We start from the raw sequence: 18,003 nt of genomic DNA, 5'->3' as shown, positions 1-18,003 counted from the left end.
CCCACACGTGCTTCTCCTAGAGTGGTGAAGAAGGCGCTGGTTACGGGTAATTGCAGAAGCAGGTAGGGAACGGAAAGCGGAGTTTAGTGATCTGGGAAGAGACGTTCCAGTTTTTACTTTGTCCCCAGATTGAGTGACACTCCCCCCGTTTCACCATGGGCAAGAAGGGCAAAGTCGGGAAGAGCCGGCGAGACAAGTTCTATCACCTGGCGAAGGAGACCGGTGAGTCAGGGTACGCGCCGTCTGCGAGCGAACGAATGGCCTTTTCGATTTGCTCCCAACCTTCCCGAATATTGAGTTCCTGTTCCCCAGAAGGGGTGGTGGTTTGTGAAGCCGCACAAATCCCCATGGGAAAGCGCCCCGCCGAGTTTAACATTTTGTCGATGCCCCCCAGGTTACCGCTCCCGCTCTGCTTTCAAGCTGATCCAGTTGAATCGCCGCTTTCAGTTCCTGCAGAAAGCGCGAGCCTTGCTGGACCTGTGTGCTGCCCCAGGGGGATGGTGGGTAACACCCGGCACCTCTGGCTCTTAATGGCTGCTTTCTGGGTTCGCCTTGGATGACTGAGAGTTGCGTTGGGGGGGGGGGGGGGAGGGAGGGAGAGATACAGTAATACCGGTCTCAAAATTCTCCCTAGACATAGGTCGCAGAAAAAAGGTTGGAAACGTGTACGTTACATGTTCCGGCCACTGCACTTGGTAGCGGCTCTTAACACACATGGTGAGAGAGCCTATTGCCAACGGAGGGGAAAGAACGGTCCTGGGTTATCTTAATCGGTATTACTCTGTTATAGGCTGCAGGTGGCTGCTAAGTTTATGCCTGTATCCAGCCTTATTGTAGGTGAGTAACAGGTGGGCCGCCCCTGAATGTTAAAAGGATGGGAGAGTGAGGTACTAATTGTGTTCTACATTTCCTTTCTCCTTGCTTGAGGCAATCTTTCGGAACTCTCTGACCTGATTTCTTCCAGGAGTGGACCTGGTTCCAATCAAGCCTCTTCCCAATGTGGTGACACTCCAGGAGGACATCACAACAGAACGCTGTAGGCAGGTAATAGGAATCTTTTTTTTTTTTTTTTGGTCTCCTTTATATGCAGACACACACGTCTCCGTCTCACCACCCAAATCCTCCGGAGGCAAGCTTTCTCAGTTTAACACGCCTTGAGCAGTGCCTGCCATAGTCTGTATGACAAGGCCCATGACGCCCTTAGTCTCTACTCCAGACTTTATTTAATCAGGAATGAGGTGTTTGGAATTGGAAGAAGTGCAGAGATATTGTTGAAATCTTTTCCAGTGGGCTCACTAGTAGACTGTAAGCTCCGTGAAGATAGACGTGTGTTGTTGTTTTTTAATGGGTGTGTTCCGTGCCTGGCACAGGATTTGGCCCATTGTGGGTATTCAGCAAGTGACTGGGTGGACAAATGGCCGAATGAGGGATTGCTTTTATAGCCGTATTTGTGTTTCTGCTGCTGTGATTGCTTTTCTTTTGTATAGGCCCTGAGAAAGGAACTGAAGACCTGGAAAGTTGATGTTGTGCTCAATGATGGGGCCCCCAACGTTGGGGCTAGCTGGGTCCATGATGCTTACTCACAAGGTGCTGGGAGCGGGGGGCATGGAGATGAGGGTGGAGGTGGCCTTGCCCGCTCAGGTTGCAGAGGTCCTCAGCTAATCGTCTTCTCCCACAGCCCATTTGACACTGATGGCTCTGCGTCTGGCTTGTGATTTTCTGGCCCGTGGAGGCTGCTTCATCACAAAGGTTTTTCGTTCCCGAGACTATCAGCCCCTACTCTGGATCTTCCAGCAGCTCTTCCGCCGTGTCCAGGCCACTAAGCCCCAAGCTTCTCGCCATGAATCCGCAGAGATCTTTGTCGTCTGCCAGGGTGGGCGTTGCTTTTTCTTTCTCATGAGTCGGTTTCTTAGCTATCAAAGCTCGCTTTCTTATATATCCTATCGTCGTAGGATTCCTGGCTCCTGACAAAGTTGACAGTAAATTCTTTGACCCCAAGTTTGCCTTCAAGGAGATCGAAGTTCAGGCCAAGACTGTTACTGAATTGGTAACTAAGAAGAAGCCAAAGGTGTGTTTGGGGAATGGGGCCACTCTCAGGTCCTAGAGCTCGAGGGAACTTGGGCCTGGTGGGTCCTGCACACGCCTTAGAAAGGACTTCTCACTCTTCCTTCCTTTCCCTCCCTAAGGCTGAAGGCTATGCTGAGGGTGACCTCACGCTCTATCACCGTACTTCAGTCACTGACTTCCTCCGAGCTGCCAACCCCGTTGACTTCCTCTCCAAAGCCAGTGAAGTGAGTCCTCAGTTTTGAGGGGTGCAAGGAAGCTCCAGAAACACATCCCCAGAATCTCCCGACTTGCTTCTTTTCTCCCAGATTTCACTAGATGATGAAGAGTTGGCACAGCATCCAGCTACCACTGAGGACATCCGGGCGTGCTGTCAGGATATCAAAGTGCTGGGGCGCAAGGAACTTAGGTATGCAGTGGGGGCAGGCACAGGTACCAGGAGCCCCCAAGGCAGGGAAAGGCCTTTGAAGACACAGCAGCATTGTTTTTCCTGAGGGGACAATTTGAGGAATTCACCTAGCGTTGGATCTTGGGGGACAGGATGCTGCTGTGCTAGAGATTTGGGAGGGGGGCCTAAAAAGGGGACAGGGACAAAGAGGGAAACGTCAGGGTCAGTCATGGTATTTCTGGGGCAGGTCCCTCCTGAACTGGAGAACAAAGCTCCGGCGATACGTGGCCAAGAAGCTGAAAGAGCAAGCAAAGGCACTGGACATCAGGTGAGGCGGGAATCAAACCAGGGTAGGTGTTGGCTGGGGTCGGCGGGGTGTATGAGAAAAGAAGCAAACTTCTTGCACTGTTTTGTCAGCCTCAGTTCAGGAGAGGAAGAGGACGACGAAGGGGGTGAGGAGTCTAAGGTTGGGACTGGGCAGCAGCCCTCTGAGGATGAAGAGGAGGAACGATTAAACCAGAGCCTGGCAGAGATGAAGGCCCAGGAGGTGGCAGAATTAAAGAGGTAAGAGGAGTGGGGAGGAGCTCGGGGAGCGGGAGTCCCACTGCAGAGTTCCTCAGTGTGTGAAGATGGGGGAGAGGATGAAGGCTCGGATGGGGAGTCTTTCGAGCTAGGGCGGGGTGAATTCCTCAAATTGTCCACTCAGGAAGAAAAAGAAGCTGCTGCGTGAGCAGAGAAAACAGCGGGAGCGTGTGGAGCTGAAGATGGATCTTCCCGGGGTTTCTATTGCAGATGAGGGGGAGACTGGCATGTTCTCCCTGCGCACCATCCGGGGTCACCAGGTGAGGTGGGGTTAGGGCAGATTTGGACATGGGGGACATTGTAGTAGAGGCCTTTTTTTAAGTGTGCTGAATGCTTATGGCTCATAGTTGCCGTGTTCCCCTGTAAGCTGAAAGGTGACTCAGTGAGAGGATACTGTTGGAAAAACCGAGTTTTGTGCCTGAAAGGCCAGGAAGAAACAATGTATCTAAAACAACGAGATTAGGAACGTTTATGAGTGTGCTATGGATTGATTATGGTAGAGCTAGAACATTAGAACTAGGAAGCACTCTATGCAAGAAGCATAGGTTCTAGTAGATGCAGCCCCCAGGGTACCTGGGATGCCAGGGTGTGTGGAGGAGGGTTTTCCTCAGAGGAGGGCAGTGTTCTTCGGGTCACAGAGACCAGGTTGGCACCTTGCTGCCATAGGCTGCATTCCCTGATTAAAGCAGCATCGACAAGTGAAATGAACTTCTGTGGTTCCCGCGGGAATGGAAACCCAGGTCCTCTTTGTTATGAGAACAGCAGAGAGAGCGTAGTGGTTCTTTGCCTCGGTTTTCTCATCTGTAGGAGGGAATGATAGAACCTACCAGCTAGGGTTTTGGGGAGGAATTTTTAAAGAGGGTTTAGGTGTAATCCCTGATAACGTAAACTCTCAAGCACTAACAGCTAGCTTTGTTATGAGGAAAATAAATCTTGAGGTTGACAGTTTTTAAGTGAAATAATAGTTGTTAGATGTGTGTTGCCTGGGTTCCTCTATTCAGTGGAAACAAAATCCGTAGGTTGTTATTCTCAGGTGATGTGCTTTTTTTTTTTTTTTAATGTGCTGTGTGGGAGTAATTTTGTAAGAAAAAATGTTTTAGAGTATTTTAAGATTGGATGTTATATAGGCTTGGGGTGTTTTTCTGCTACCACTTAAGACAGACAAGTGGGATAGAACAGTGACCTGACTTAGAATGGGATTTTTTTTTTTTTTTTTTAAGATTTCTTATTTTAGGGGTGCCTGGGTGGCTCAGTTAAGCATCTGCCTTCAGCTTAGGTCATGATCCCAGGGTCCTGGGTTTGAGCTCTGTATTGGAGTCCCTGCTCTGCGGGAGCCTGTCGCTCCCCCTGCTTGTGCTTGTGTGCGCTCAGTCTGTCAAATCTTAAAAAAAAAAAAAAAAAAAAATTTTTTTTAGAGAGTGCACGTGTGCTCCGTGACTGGGGGGAGGGGTAGAGAGAATCTCAAGCCAACTCCCTCTGAGCAAGGAGCTGGATGTGGGGCCCCATCTCACGATCGCCGAGATCATGACCTGAGCTAAAACCAAGAGTTGGACGCCCAGCCAACTGAGCCACCCTTTTTTTTTTTTTAAAGATTTTGTCAGCGCATAAGCAGGGGGAGCTACAGGCAGAGGGAGAGGGAGAAGCAGGCTCCCCGCTGAGCAAGGAGCCCAATACGGGACTCGATCCCAGGACCCTGGGATCATGACCTGAGCCGAAGGCAGATGCTTAACCAACTGAGCCACCCAGGTGTCCCGAACGGATGTTTTAAACACTTAGCCCCATCATTTCCTTGTCTGTATTTGCCACAGTGTATTTTCTTTTATTTTTTTAAGATTTGACAGAGAAAGACATAGCGAGAGAGGGAACACAAGCAGGGGGAGTGGGAGAGGGAGAAGCAGGCTTCCCGCGGAGCAGGGAGCCCGACGCGGGGCTCCATCCCAGGACCCTGGGATCATGACATGAGCCAAAGGCAGAGCTTAACAACTGAGCCACCCGGGAGCCTCTCATACTCATAGTTTCTTAAACTACAGAGTGTTTTCAAATGTTGCTAAGGTAACAGATACGGGGGGAAAAAAGCGTTATGTGCCTCGTAAGAATCCTTGACCTCTTTTTTGTTTCTCTGTCAAACTCCAGTTGTTAGAGGAGGTCACACAAGGGGATATGAGCGCTGCAGACACATTTCTGTCTGATCCGCCAAGAGACGACCTCTACGTATCAGATGTTGAGGAAGACGATGACGATGCATCTCTGGAAAGTGACCTGGATCCAGAGGAGCTGGCAGAGGTTGGAGGATCTCCGTGTCTAAAGGACCAGAAGCGGTAAGTGGGGGCGGTTCATGCATGCGGGGGCATTGACCCTCTCCGTGAGTACTGAAGCAGAGCTGGGCGCAGGAGTCGCAAGTGGGAGTCGGAAAGCACATCTCCCCAGCCCCCACCCATTTCTCTACAGTGTACAATTTGCTGAAGTAGAAGATGAAAAAGGAGGAGAAGAAGGGAATCCACTGCTGGTACCATTGGAGGAAAAGACGATACTGCAGGAAGAACAAGCCCGTCTGTGGTTCTCTAAGGTAAGAGGTTGGGGGCCCAGCCAGCCAGGGACTTAGTATCCCCTGGGAGACGGGTGGCTGAAACTTCCCCCCGTCACAGGATGGCTTCAGAGGGATTGAGGAGGATGCTGATGAGGCCCTGGAGCTCGGTCAGGCCCAGCTGTTGTATGAGAGGCGTCGGAGGGGGCAACAGCAGCTGCCATCCCCACCTTCCGGTTTAAAGAGTGAGAAGAAACCTCCCCAGCACCAGGAGGCGGGCCCTAAGCGGCCAGAGGCTCCAGCAGAGGCCAAGAGTGCCCCTGGGCCTGATGAGGAAGGAGAGGGCAGCTCGGACAGCGACAGCAGCAGCAGCAGCAGCGAAGAGACGTGAGTTGCTGCAGCTGTTCTGACCACTTGTCCCCGTTTGGGGTTTTCACCCTTGGCTGTAGATAGCGACTTAAAAAAAAAAAAAAAAAGTGATGATTCTGAAGTGAATCGAGTAGTCTGTGGTATAGCTCGGGGGGCCTTTCAGGCCAAGTTTTCAATAGGAAGCGGGGTTGAGGTGAGGCAGGAGTGGGTCTGGGGACTGGTGGAACTGACAACGGTCATCCCCCTTCTGCAGTTGGGAACCAAAGCACGGGAAGAAGCGAAGCCGTGGGCTTAAGTCCGATGACGGGTTTGAGATCGTGCCCATCGAGGACCCAGGTGAGCTTGGTACCTTGTGAAATGGGAGGCGACAATGGAAGTTTGGGTCGATACGGAGCTTTGACTTTTCCCTTTTCTCTCCAGTGAAACATCATATACTAGATCCTGAAGGCCTTGCCCTAGGTGCTATCGTTGCCTCTTCCAAAAAGGCTAAGAGAGATCTCATAGATGATTCCTTCAGCCGGTAAGGGGGCCAGGAAATCATGAGACGTGGCCCTGGGAGGGGGACGGGGGGTGATTTTGGCTGCTGTCCTCTCTCTAGGTATACATTTAATGAGGAGGAGGGGGAGCTTCCAGAGTGGTTTGTGCAAGAGGAAAAGCAGCACAGGATCCGGCAGCTGCCTATTGACAAGAAGGAGGTAGAACACTACCGCCGACGCTGGCGGGAAATCAATGCACGTCCCATCAAGAAAGTAGCCGAGGCGAAGGCCAGAAAGAAACGGAGGGTAAAGAGTGGGGCCGCCTGTTAACTGTGTGCAGGGGTGGGAGTGGGGAAGAGGTCCGCCTGACAGAGCCACCGTGCACCCCCCCCCCCCCCCGGCAGATGCTGAAGAAGTTGGAGCAAACCAAGAAGAAGGCAGAGGCTGTGGTGAACACCGTGGACATCTCAGAACGTGAGAAAGTGGCTCAGCTTCGGAGGTAAAGGAGAGAGAGGTCACCCACAAAGGTACATGGGGTTAAAAAGGATGGCTGGAAGCCTCTAATGTCTTCCTTCCATTTACAGTCTCTACAAGAAGGCTGGGCTTGGCAAGGAGAAACGCCAAGTCACCTATGTGGTAGCCAAAAAAGGTGTGGGCCGCAAAGTCCACCGGCCAGCTGGAGTCAGAGGCCATTTCAAGGTGGTGGACTCAAGGATGAAGAAGGACCAAAGGGCACAGCAAAGGAAAGAGCAGAAGAAAAAACACAGACGGAAGTGAGCAGAGCCACGGGGTCCTCTGAGAAGACAGTGTGAGGACATGGAGGTGTGATTCCAGCCCCCACCCCATACCAGCTGCAGGCTGGCTTGCATCGTAGTTTGCTGGAAAGACAGGTGGGGGTGCCTAGAACTCTCACGGGGTGGTCCTGAGTGTTGAAGGAAGGTCTCTGACATGTCCTGTTGGTGCTGCAGCAGAGCCCCTAGCTCCTCTGTTAGGAATGTGGAGTACTAGACGAACAGTCTCCTAGGGGGAAGGTCAGTGTCCGAGTGGCATTCACTCTCTTTCTGGGCAAGCCAGCCTCTCAGGTCTTCCCCCATCCTCTTCTATTATCTGAATAAAACCAGGGTATTATCTTTTCTGACATTTAGTTCCCACTAAGTGCTAACTCAAACATCTGGGTGTTCACACCATGTGCTGCACGGTTATAAATCATAGTATGTACTCACTGTGAAGTAGAAATGACAAACAATCCACAGGTCCCAGTAGTAAAACATTTACTAGAGCAAGCAGAAAGGAATGCACATCTTAAAGAAACCTTCACAAAGTCACAAAATTCGAAGTATGTATATTTCCTTTTATAAACAAGATAGAACAAAAATCATCAAAATCATTTCAGCAAAAGATTTTCTACCATTGTGGCAAGTTAAAAAAAAAAAAAATACAATGAAATAGAAGACACTTTAAAAGCTGTCGGGTTTTTGTTTTTTTCAATTTAGCAATACTTCAGACCTGGAGCAGTCTTGTTTCTCTTCGAAGGTAGGGGCTCTCTGGGTCTGGCGGGCTGCTGCTTCCTGTCTCAGGACTGGATACAAACCTGGCTGGGGAACCTGAGCATGGACTCTCACTTACACATTGCTCTTCCCTGCAAAGTCTAGAAGCACCAAAATCCTTCCCCCAATCTCCAACAAATGCTTCAGTAGGTTGGGTTTGCAGAAAGCCAACTCCTAAAAAGGGAACTGCCTGGCCACACAGCTAAGAAAAGAAATTTTACTTGTAGATGTTTATAAGGTGACATTTTAGTAAAAAATATAACACTACATATAATATAAACCTAGAGTGAGTTTTGTGCCCTAGAAGGCCCTTTCTTTCAAGGTATTCTCAACTGACCTTCACAACTCACCTAGAGCCCAATAGGAGGTTCCCAGCTCTCACTGCTTTCAAGGACCAAAGCAGCTTCCCAAGAAGACATCCGAAAACTGATCCAGATGAAAGGGTAATGTCTCCAAGCTCCAGCTAATCCACTAGGGGCAGGGGGTCCTTACACCTTGGGCCCCAACCCAGCCCTGAGACGCCTAGTTACCAAAAATCTTTCTAAAAATAAAATTAAAGACAATTGATTTCACGCTGTAGCACATACCCTCTAACTGTCCCATCGACTTTTCTTGCGCTTGGGTGGCTCGGGGACAGCGAAACCATCGGCTGTCTTATCTGTCTTGCTGTCCACCTTGTCCATCTTGCTGTCCACCTTGGGGTCCACCTTGCTCTCACGATTACAACCCTCTTTCCTGCTTTCACCATTCCGACCGTCGTTTGCACCTCGGCTCTCTCCATGTCGGCTGCCACCTCCTCCGTGCCTACTCTCCCCATGACGGTGGCCGTCAGCATGACGGCTGCTGCTTTCGGGGTAGCGGTATCCATCTCCATGGCGACCACCCTCTCCATGACGTGGACTGTCGCCATGCCGATTGCCACTCTCTCCATGAGCATGACGGCTGCCACCCCGGTTCTCCGTGTATCTCTCTCTCTTCCCATTGCCTCCCCCAGGCCCTTCTCGGCTGTTACTCCCTGAAGCTGTATTGTTGACTCCCTGGGCTCCAGCAGAAGGGTAGGTCACTGGAGCACCGCTGAGGTTCCCAGTATTGCCAAAGCCTGGGATGCCCTTGGTGGCACTGGCAAGGGGGCTGTCTGGACTGTTATGGCCCTGCTGGGCTGAATTAGTTGGGACGGAATTCAAGCTCCCTGCACTAGTCCATCCACTTGCGCCAGCAGCAGAGCTTCCCGCCTTCTGGTTGCTTAAGCTGGCAGCAACAAAGTGACTCTTGTACTGTGACTGAAAGAGAGACAACAAGAGCTAAGACAGTGGTTCAAGAAACTTGGATATGTGAAGCTTGGTAATGAGAAAGTACATAGAAATTCTATGCTATCCTGGCACTATGAGCATCCCGATGGCCCCACAACCCTGTGGTTTCTATGTTCCTCTATTAATGAGAAGAAATCTAGGGACCTAGCTGAAACATCAGTCTGAAGGCAGATAAAATGCATAAATTAAGGCTCAGCTGGTTAGCTTGCTAACTGGAGGGGTGGAAGGATAAGTATACATGGGTTCAAAGTTAAGAGCTCCAGAACCAAACTTGTCTTAGCTAAAAAAAAAAAAAATGGCAATTATTCTCAATCAGCTTACAAGAGCCTTAGAGGTGGGCAATGCTGTCGGCTGTTGAGGCAGGGCAGGACCGCCAGCCCTGCTGCAGTACCAACAGTCCCAAGCTCTGGGATGACGGATGTCCCCGACCAGATTTCCTAGCTTCTACACCTGCAGCTCTATGTAAGCTATTATGAAGTTGACATTCAAAACTGAAAGCAGTGAGAAGGCCTTAAGTCTAGCATCAAGCCTACAAGCTCAGCTACCCTCCCTGAAAGACTAGGCCCCTCATCACTGTGCAAAGCTCTTTTAGCTAACTCCTTAATTTCAGACCTGGAAAGCTGCTTTCATTGCTGTCAGCCGATCTCCCATGGCTCCTGTGGAGGGCTTGTAGGCCTCATAATTGCTCATCACATTATTGTTGTTTCCTCGGTCCTTTAAAAAAAAAAAAAAAAAGCACACCCATGAGGACAGAATGAGCAGGAAAGCTCACTGCCAGACTGGGCCTCATATCCTGGAAACAAAGTGGGCACTGCAATGGCAACAGGATATATTTTGTGGGAAAAGGTACAGTAATAAATACTTAAAAATGCTTATGCCTTTTAACCCAGTAATTCTGTTTTTAGGAATTAACCCTAACCCCGAAGTCAGATTATGCCCAATGCTGATCATATGGTTTTATTTACACACACAAATACAGTGTTTCTGTAATTCTGTAAAGCTTTATATGCTCAGGTTGAAGAGGCCACAAGGCAATATATAGCATATGCATATAGCCTATACATGGCTCAAGCTCTGAATCCACTCTTAAAAGCCTGAGTCTCAGTTTCAACACTTACTGCAGTATAACCTGGGTGCCTCTGTTTCATGATCAGTACACCTGTGCTCACTGGGTGGTTGTGAAGACTGAGTTAACATGCATGACTGCTTGCCATGGCTCAACATTAGCTATCACTACCAATGGTGTCCCGTGCATCGTCACTGAGAGGTGTGAGCAGATTCTTTATCAAAGACACCAAGTAAACAATAATGCTCCACAAATAAAAAGACTGGCAGCTTTCTTCTTTGGTTTAGGAATCAAAGTGACAGGAAACAGGCAGTTAAGCAAGCCAGTAAGGGGGCGCTTTCATTACCTGTTTTGTGAGAAAAGCTAGCTCTCATTTCTGATGCAATTTCCCACAGAGTGTAGGAAGCATTCTGGAGTCAGGGTTCCCAGCAGCAGACTCTAGGCCAGTGCTGGAGGGCTTGTCAAGTTTCTGATTCACCAGGTCTGGGGTGGGGCACAAATCTGCATTTACTGCTGGTCCAGGGACCACAATTTGCAAACTGATGTTAATCTAGACTGATTTCCTGAGCATATCTAGTCACCAAGTACACAAAGGTGCTTCTCTAAGACAAAGTCACAACATTCCTTGTAGACGGGGTTCTGAACTCACTGAGGCTTTCTCAGGTAGAGGAGGACGGTCATAACATCCTCCAGGACTTGGGAGCAGCCCAAAGGGCGCTGCCGTCTGGACTCACCGTGTTCTCTGAGCCTAGGCCAGGCCGCTCCCTGTAGCCTAGGCCGCCTCCACCAATGTTCAGCTTTTTGCCTTTTCCTCCTTTAAAGCGGGATTTCCGAAACCAGGCATTCTGCATTGAACACAATTCAAGGTTAGGCCATGGGAGGAAGAGGCAGCCAGAGGAGGACATCATAAGAAACAAAGTGGGAGGGAAGAAAGTACTGGTTCATCTGTAGCCAGTGTATTTATGGCAACTGTTCACAGGAACCACAGACGAACTTCTTTTGGGAGTTTAGTCTACCAAATTTGTCAGGAGGCCCAGCTCCTTATCTGAGGCTTCCATTACTGCTGTTTCTCAGGGCCTCCAGGAAGGGAAGTGAGTAGGTAAGCCTCAGATGGAGAGCACGTACTCTGGCCACTTCTAACTTCCTAGAGGAACCATTTCTTAATCTAGACATACTACTGGATATACACGTTTGGAGCTTAAAAGAGGGCTCAGAAGTGAAAGAAAAAGACCATGTGAAGTGAGGTTCACCAGAACTGGCTCTAGGGGCAGATGTCCAGGACCACTAGCAACGTAACTGAAAGTTTTATGTACCCATAGCCTGAAGCGTCCCTTGAACTTGATCGCTGCCAGCACCCTATGAATCAATTTATGTTCTTTTCACAGAATGCAAATACCAGTGGGAGAGGTAGCCCTTTATCTAACAATCACATGTTACAATCTAAGTGAAGTCCTTGAGAGGTAGGGCTGGCTTCAGAAAGGCACTGACCAGGGAGGCTGATCACACAGTCTGAGAGCACAGGAAGCCTAAGGCACAAAGAGACATAGAAAAAGCCAAAGACAAGATACATCCTGTTCAAAAATGCAGTTTACGATGGGCTCTCTGTACCCAGGAAATGGAAGGAAACATTATTTTACTCCTTCCTGCCATGCAAGTCCTCTACTCCCAGAACCCAGAGTATGGGCAGTAATACCATACTTTAAGTGCAGAACGGATTGACCGTTCTGTGCGCTGACTTATGAACCTAAAAAAGACATAAATTTAGGGCGCCTGGGTGGCTCAGTCGTTAAGCGCCTGCCTTCGGCTCAGGTCATGATCCCAGGGTCCTGGGATTGAGCCCCGCATCGGGCTCCCTGCTCGGCGGGAAGCCTGCTTCTCCCTCTCCCACTCCCCCTGCTTGTGTTCCTGCTCTCGCTGTCAAATAAATAAAATCTTTAAAAAAATAAAAAATAAAAATAAAAAAGACATAAATTTCTACTATCAGAATGTGTATACTGAACCCATTTGTAATTTGGGGACTCCATATATTAAGATGACTCAGTATTTACTTCAGTAGAATGTCTAGCTTAGTTTTAGATTGGTAATCAATGTGGTTAAAGGTCTGAGACCTAAATCAATGAGAAATAGTTAAATACATCATATTTTCTTAAGATGTCACACATTTTTAGCCCCTCAAAAAGACTGGGAGAAAGGGCAATAAGGGGAAAATAGCCATCTTTGAGATTAAACTTACAAGTGTGCTATGGGGCAAACAGGCAGAAATTTCAGAGGGACAGATTTTAGCACAAAGAAAGGAATAAGCTTTTCAAATCAATGTTGCTGGAAAAAGAGATAAGACAGACCAAATGAATTTTAATGTCCTACAGTACTGATCTGTTCCTCCTAAGCACTGCCCCCACCCACAGCCCTAACTTTTCTGTCATGGGTCTATGTTAGCTCCTCAGGCTTGCTGAGTTTTTGTTTTTTTTTTTTTTACTAGTTTTAGAACCTCGAGCCATCCTAAGTGTACTCAGCCCCTCACCTGCATTGCCAGATCTAGGAGTTCCTTGGAAACATGCTGATTGGCTCCTTCCAAGTTCCGGACAAGGTCACCAGCAAAATTGCTGTCCTTGGGGGTCAGTAAGGTATAAGCCACGCCTTTCTCACCCGCTCGTCCTGTGCGGCCAATCCTATGAGTGTGAGTATCAATGTCTCGTGCCACGTCATAGTTAATAACAGTCTTAATTGAAGGAATGTCCAGACCACGGGCTGAAATAAATACCAAATTCTTTTATCCTTCAGCAGGAGTCAAAACACCAAAGTAACCCAAAATGCTAGCCCTCTAAGAACGCACATTCCTCTTGGTTTGGTGAGCTAATAAGATCCAAGCATTTATGGGACGCCTGGGTGGCTCAGTCAGTTAAGCATCTGCCTTCAGCTCGGATCATGATCCCAGGGTCCTGGGATCAAGTCTCACATCGGGCTCGCCGCTCCATGGGGAGCCTGCTTCTCCCTCTGCCTCTGCCTCTGCCTCTCTGTCTCTCATGAATAAATAAATAAAATCTTAAAAAAAAAAAAAAAGATCCAAGCATTTAAGTTGCCCTTCTATGATGCTAGGCTGTCTAGCGTCAGGGACACAGGCCTTCTGCCATCGATAACCTGCCATGGCTTCTCTCTTGCTCTAGGAATGTGTAAAATAATGAAAGCCAGCATCAAATTGGCTTGAAGCTGAAAAATTATCTCCTTTTTGGGGAAAAAATACCAGTTTTAAGGGTAGCTATTAAAACTGAGAATAAAGCCAAAAGTCATACTTCAAAAAACTTTTTTTTTTAAAGATTTTATTTACTTTTTAGAGAGCGAGCGAGAGAGAAACAGCATGAGAGGGGCGAGGGTCAGAGGGAGAAGCAGGCTCCCCACTGAGCCGGGAGCCCGATGTGGGACTCGATCCCAGGACCCTGGGATCATGACCTGAGCCAAAGGCAGACGCTTAACCATCTGAGCCACCCAGGCGCCCACAAAAAACTTTTTGATCTTGAGTGAAGTATGCCCGATCAGTATGACACTGGCTCAACAATTTTTTTCCTCCGAGTATCTTTTAACTGCAGGGATTCTTTCTTCAAAGAGAAACATTAAGTGCAAGTAGTACCCAGAGCTCCAGGTTGTGGTCAATGGTCTGAGCTCCATTCAGGGTGGGGTGGCCAGCCAGGCCAGTAAAGTGCCTCCAGTCAGACTGCTCAGTGCTCTCTCTTTTTTTTTTTTTAAGATTTTTATTTGTTTATTTGTGAGAGAGAGACAGTACAAGCAAGAGGGAGAAGCAGGCTCCCTGCTGAGCAAGGAGCCGGACTCAATCCTAGGACCCTGGGATCATGACCTGAGCCGAAGGCAGATGCTCAACGGACTGAGCCCCCCCCAGGCGCCCTCAGTGCTCTAGCTCTTACATGGCAACACAAAACACCCTTACGGCGCAGGGCCATGAGGTCACCAGGGAAGGTCATACTCTACCTGCAACATCTGTGGCCACCAGGACTGGGATGTCCTTTTTCTTAAAGTCTGAAATGACCTTGTTTCTTTCACTCTGATCCATGTCCCCATGAAGCAGCCCAAGATTATGACCCTCCTGCTTAAGGTTATTGGCTAGCTCTTCAGCATTGGCTTTTTTAGTAACAAACAGGAGGACACTTCCTGAAGAGGTAAATTCCACCAGACGCCGGGTAAGCCAGTTCCATTTACTAGGCCCAGAATGGAGAATTTCTACAATCTGTGTCACATCTTCATTCGCCTGAAAAGAAACAGATGACTGTGACATTTGTACCAAAAGGCACCTGAACAAGGACCAGACATCATTTTCCACCCCCACAGAGAAGAACCTTAAATAGTCCCTCTTCTCCTCGGGCCTTCTTTGAGCAAGTCAAGCACAGCTCGAAACCTACATCCCTTCTCAAATCACTGTGCTCTACCTAACTATTCATAAGCCCCAATACTCTGCAGTACATTGTTATAGGCATATTCAGATTATTTATTACTAATAAATTTAGCTCCTTTTCTGTCCTTCCCACTCACTGCTCCTAGTACTATTCATACACACATAGAAGGCACTCAAGAATGAAAAGCAGACAATGTCAGAACACCAACTAACTGCACAGAACTTTAAAAATAAACATGGTAAGCAACTTCAGGAATTCTCAAGGGAGCCAAATTTTCCACATAGGACATATGCAAAGGTAAATACCATGAACTCATTTTCACCAGGCCTTTCAAGTCACCTCACTCCTCCTCCAATCATTTAAAATGTCCGTTCCATCCTGTCTTCCAGGCAAAGCCTGCTTCACCCCGCAGCAAAGTTTTTTTTTAAATTTTTATTATGTAAAATTTTAAACATTCCAAAAAAATGAACATAATCACCTCCTATGTACCCATCACCCAGCTTCAACAATTATCCATATTTTGACAATGTAGTTGTCTCATCTATCCTCCTAACCTTGTGTTTTTTAAAAATAAATCTGATGTATAACATAGTAACATGTTTTCCCTCTCAATAGTGAGAAACTAATTCCATGTCTCCAAAATATGAAAAATAACCTGTTGGGGTCCCATCTAGCCTTGCTTTTTAGGGTTACCTCTCCAATGTCTCCCTGCACCACACGAATAGGGTCGATCAGGATGTCTCTGGCCAGTTTTTCAATCTTTTTCCGAAAAGTTGCACTGAATAAAAGAGCTAAAAGGTAAAGTAAATTCTGTTAAAGAAACAGTATGACTTCGTTTTTGAATATCCACTAAGCGCCTCCTATTGATACTCAGAATTATTCAGTTTTACAAAATAAACCCACCTGAACTTTCAATTTAGTTTCAAAATTGATTCACTAAGGAAAAAAGCATTTTCCTTTTTCTATTTTTATACATTTTCAGTTAAGACAGGGACTGTCAGCATGGTTCGAAAAGGCTCCTAACTTTCTATCAGCAGCCCTGCACTGTGCTTTAACTCCACGTGCTGATAAAACCATGTAACTTGGGACAGCTCATTTCATTCTCAGGCTTGGATTATCATCTACAAAAACGAGTGAGTTATATCTGATGATTTCTAAGGTTCTGTGCAGCTCAAACTTTTTATCTCCTCCTCATGGTTCTCACCAGTACACACATGATCATTTCTGCTGCCATACTGTGAGTGCTTATAAAATACATAGGTGTTTAATCTGAACACAAATGTGACTTAATAAAACTGCTTCATACATACTCTGTCTGTCAGGACGGACATGACTTGCTATGGATCGCACCTGGTACTCTGGAAGAAGTAAAGCAGTAAAATTAACATTATAACTCTATACGATGGGTTGGGATGCCTGGGAAAAAGTCCTTTTACTAAAACTCTTCATATGAGAAGTTGTAACTATTAAGGAAAATGTGAAACTCATAGGCCTATCATTCAGTATGAAACCCAGAAATCCTTTCCCCTCCACCCGGCTAAGCTAGGCCCAGTGGTATTTTAATCAATAAAGATGGGTTATTCAGAATTTCCACACAGCTGGGAGGACAGAGAAGCAAAGAGCCTTGAATGATATGACATCTACTACTAAGAACACAGACCTTGACCTCCACAATCAAAGGCATATGAATAAAAATAAAGCATAGAGAAAATATTCCCCCTATATACAAAGGCACTTTCAAAATGTCTGTAACCCAGTCAAGCCTAACATACTTCCTGAGAGAACACCTAAAAATAGTTAATGGCTTAGCTATATCTCTACGGTCTAATCCTATACAACAGGAGTATTTTTAGCATCTCTCATACAGAAAAAAAAATGCTAAGTCTAGAAAGACAAGAACAAACCAAGTATCATGAGGATGGGGACAGAAGAAACTGGTATTAAAGGCATACCAAATCCCATGTCAAACATGCGATCTGCTTCATCAAACACAAGGTAAGAGACTCTTTGAAGATTGGTAGCTTTCTTCTTCACATGATCAATTAGTCGACCCTATGAGATCCAGAAAATGAACAGTTAAGTATAATTAAAGGCACTTACAAGAACTTTCTCAATTGTACCCCTGGCAAAAGTGCTAATACTCCAGTTGTCAACTGTAATAGACACTGGGTCTGACAGACTCAGACTTTATGCACTACAGAGCATAAAAGAACAGAAAATTTGAAAACTTAGTTTTGGGAACACGGCCAGAACTATTTTGTGGGGCATTCTAAAATGACCTAATTTAAAACCTTATTGATGGGTTTTAATGTTTAGACTACACTCTTTTAGGAACTATGACCAAACTCCAAATTGTATGGTCCAAAGACCATCTTCTTTTTGATTCTCAATGCTCTCAAGTAACCATAGATCCATTTTCTAGGAAAGCATTAAAAAAAAAATCTGAAGTAGAGGGGAATCTATAGCTACTAACATACATGTCAGAGAATCTTAATGGATTGCTATTCTAGTCAACCAATCAAAATTAAACCAATGCCACAGGCTGTCATTTATCAGAGTATTCTTGACCCTGCTTTACCCCACATTTTGGGGAGCATTCCATTCAATAACTAACCCCTTTTCCATACCAAGAGTGGCTGAGAAGCCATTTGAACCCAAGACATACTTACTGGGGTACACACAACAATCTCTGCCCCTTCCTGAAGGGCCTTGGCCTGCTCCCACATGCTCCCTCCTCCATATACAGCGACTGATCGAAGATTATATGCTTTCCCAAACCGCTTACATTCTGCATGGATCTGCAAAGTTGTTGACATAATGACATAACAAACCAGAACACTGACCAATACCCAAAAGGGAGTTCTAAAAAAACCCAAAGAATGTGATGTCCTAGAAAATCAAAAGCTAGAAATAATGCTTTATAATCACATTTTTATTCATAAAGTAAATGAACAGAGCACCACTGTCACATCCCAACAGGCTATCTGCAACCTTGTCTTGATTACTCTTTTTTTCTTTTAAACTTTACTTCCTGACCTTGTCATTGCCTTTTTACCCAAGCAAAATGAATTAACCCAGGAGGAAAACATTGGGAACTTAAAATACAAGTAATTCCCATATATTTTTTCTCTTAACACAGTTCTAGGGAAAAATATGTGTTTGGTTGTATAGAAAATATATAACATAATATTTTCCAAAAGTTTCCTGGTAGCACAACAACGTGAATGTTCTTCATGCTGCAGAACCATATACTTAAAAAAATTATTAATTAAAT

General features: G+C 46.7%; 2 protein-coding genes across 3 annotated transcripts in view; one reads left to right on the top strand and one right to left on the bottom strand.

The window, feature by feature from the left end:
- The first annotated feature begins 50 nt into the window (after nt 1–50).
- On the top strand, nt 51–7,653 carry FTSJ3 (FtsJ RNA 2'-O-methyltransferase 3). The gene is made up of 20 exons (XM_021678499.2): nt 51–222; nt 395–500; nt 791–837; nt 965–1,044; nt 1,488–1,587; nt 1,679–1,873; nt 1,953–2,068; nt 2,187–2,291; nt 2,373–2,473; nt 2,700–2,780; nt 2,870–3,016; nt 3,159–3,294; nt 5,168–5,352; nt 5,483–5,600; nt 5,680–5,945; nt 6,181–6,263; nt 6,348–6,447; nt 6,526–6,709; nt 6,808–6,902; nt 6,988–7,653. The coding sequence occupies exons 1-20, from the start codon at nt 156–158 to the stop codon at nt 7,178–7,180; spliced, it is 2,505 nt and encodes an 834-aa protein (XP_021534174.1). The 5' UTR covers nt 51–155; the 3' UTR covers nt 7,181–7,653.
- An 876-nt stretch (nt 7,654–8,529) lies between these two features.
- Nucleotides 8,530–18,003, bottom strand: part of DDX42 (DEAD-box helicase 42) — a 33,697-nt gene continuing 24,223 nt past the window's right edge. For both annotated transcript variants that reach the window (XM_021678497.2, XM_021678498.2), the window contains exons 10-18: nt 17,399–17,527; nt 16,682–16,781; nt 16,040–16,087; nt 15,423–15,520; nt 14,308–14,584; nt 12,848–13,074; nt 11,061–11,171; nt 9,873–9,974; nt 8,530–9,230 (exon numbers count right to left, since the gene is read on the bottom strand). In XM_021678497.2, coding sequence (XP_021534172.1) covers nt 8,541–9,230; nt 9,873–9,974; nt 11,061–11,171; nt 12,848–13,074; nt 14,308–14,584; nt 15,423–15,520; nt 16,040–16,087; nt 16,682–16,781; nt 17,399–17,527 — 1,782 coding nt within the window. In that variant the 3' untranslated portion in view covers nt 8,530–8,540. The remainder of the gene's footprint in view (nt 9,231–9,872; nt 9,975–11,060; nt 11,172–12,847; nt 13,075–14,307; nt 14,585–15,422; nt 15,521–16,039; nt 16,088–16,681; nt 16,782–17,398; nt 17,528–18,003) is intronic.

The sequence above is a fragment of the Neomonachus schauinslandi genome, chromosome 15 (assembly GCF_002201575.2).
Source record: "Neomonachus schauinslandi chromosome 15, ASM220157v2, whole genome shotgun sequence".
Taxonomy (NCBI): domain Eukaryota; kingdom Metazoa; phylum Chordata; class Mammalia; order Carnivora; family Phocidae; genus Neomonachus; species Neomonachus schauinslandi.
Note: the sequence above shows the minus strand (reverse complement) of the source record. Positions and strands in the feature narration are given on the sequence as shown.

Excerpts from the sequence above, each read along its gene's own strand:
- FTSJ3 (XM_021678499.2), top strand. The coding sequence starts at position 156 with ATGGGCAAGAAGGGCAAAGTCGGGAAGAGCCGGCGAGACAAGTTCTAT. Across the intron at positions 2,292-2,372 it reads TCCTCTCCAAAGCCAGTGAA|ATTTCACTAGATGATGAAGA; the intron begins GTGAGTCCTCAG and ends CTTTTCTCCCAG. Across the intron at positions 3,017-3,158 it reads GAGGTGGCAGAATTAAAGAG|GAAGAAAAAGAAGCTGCTGC; the intron begins GTAAGAGGAGTG and ends TTGTCCACTCAG.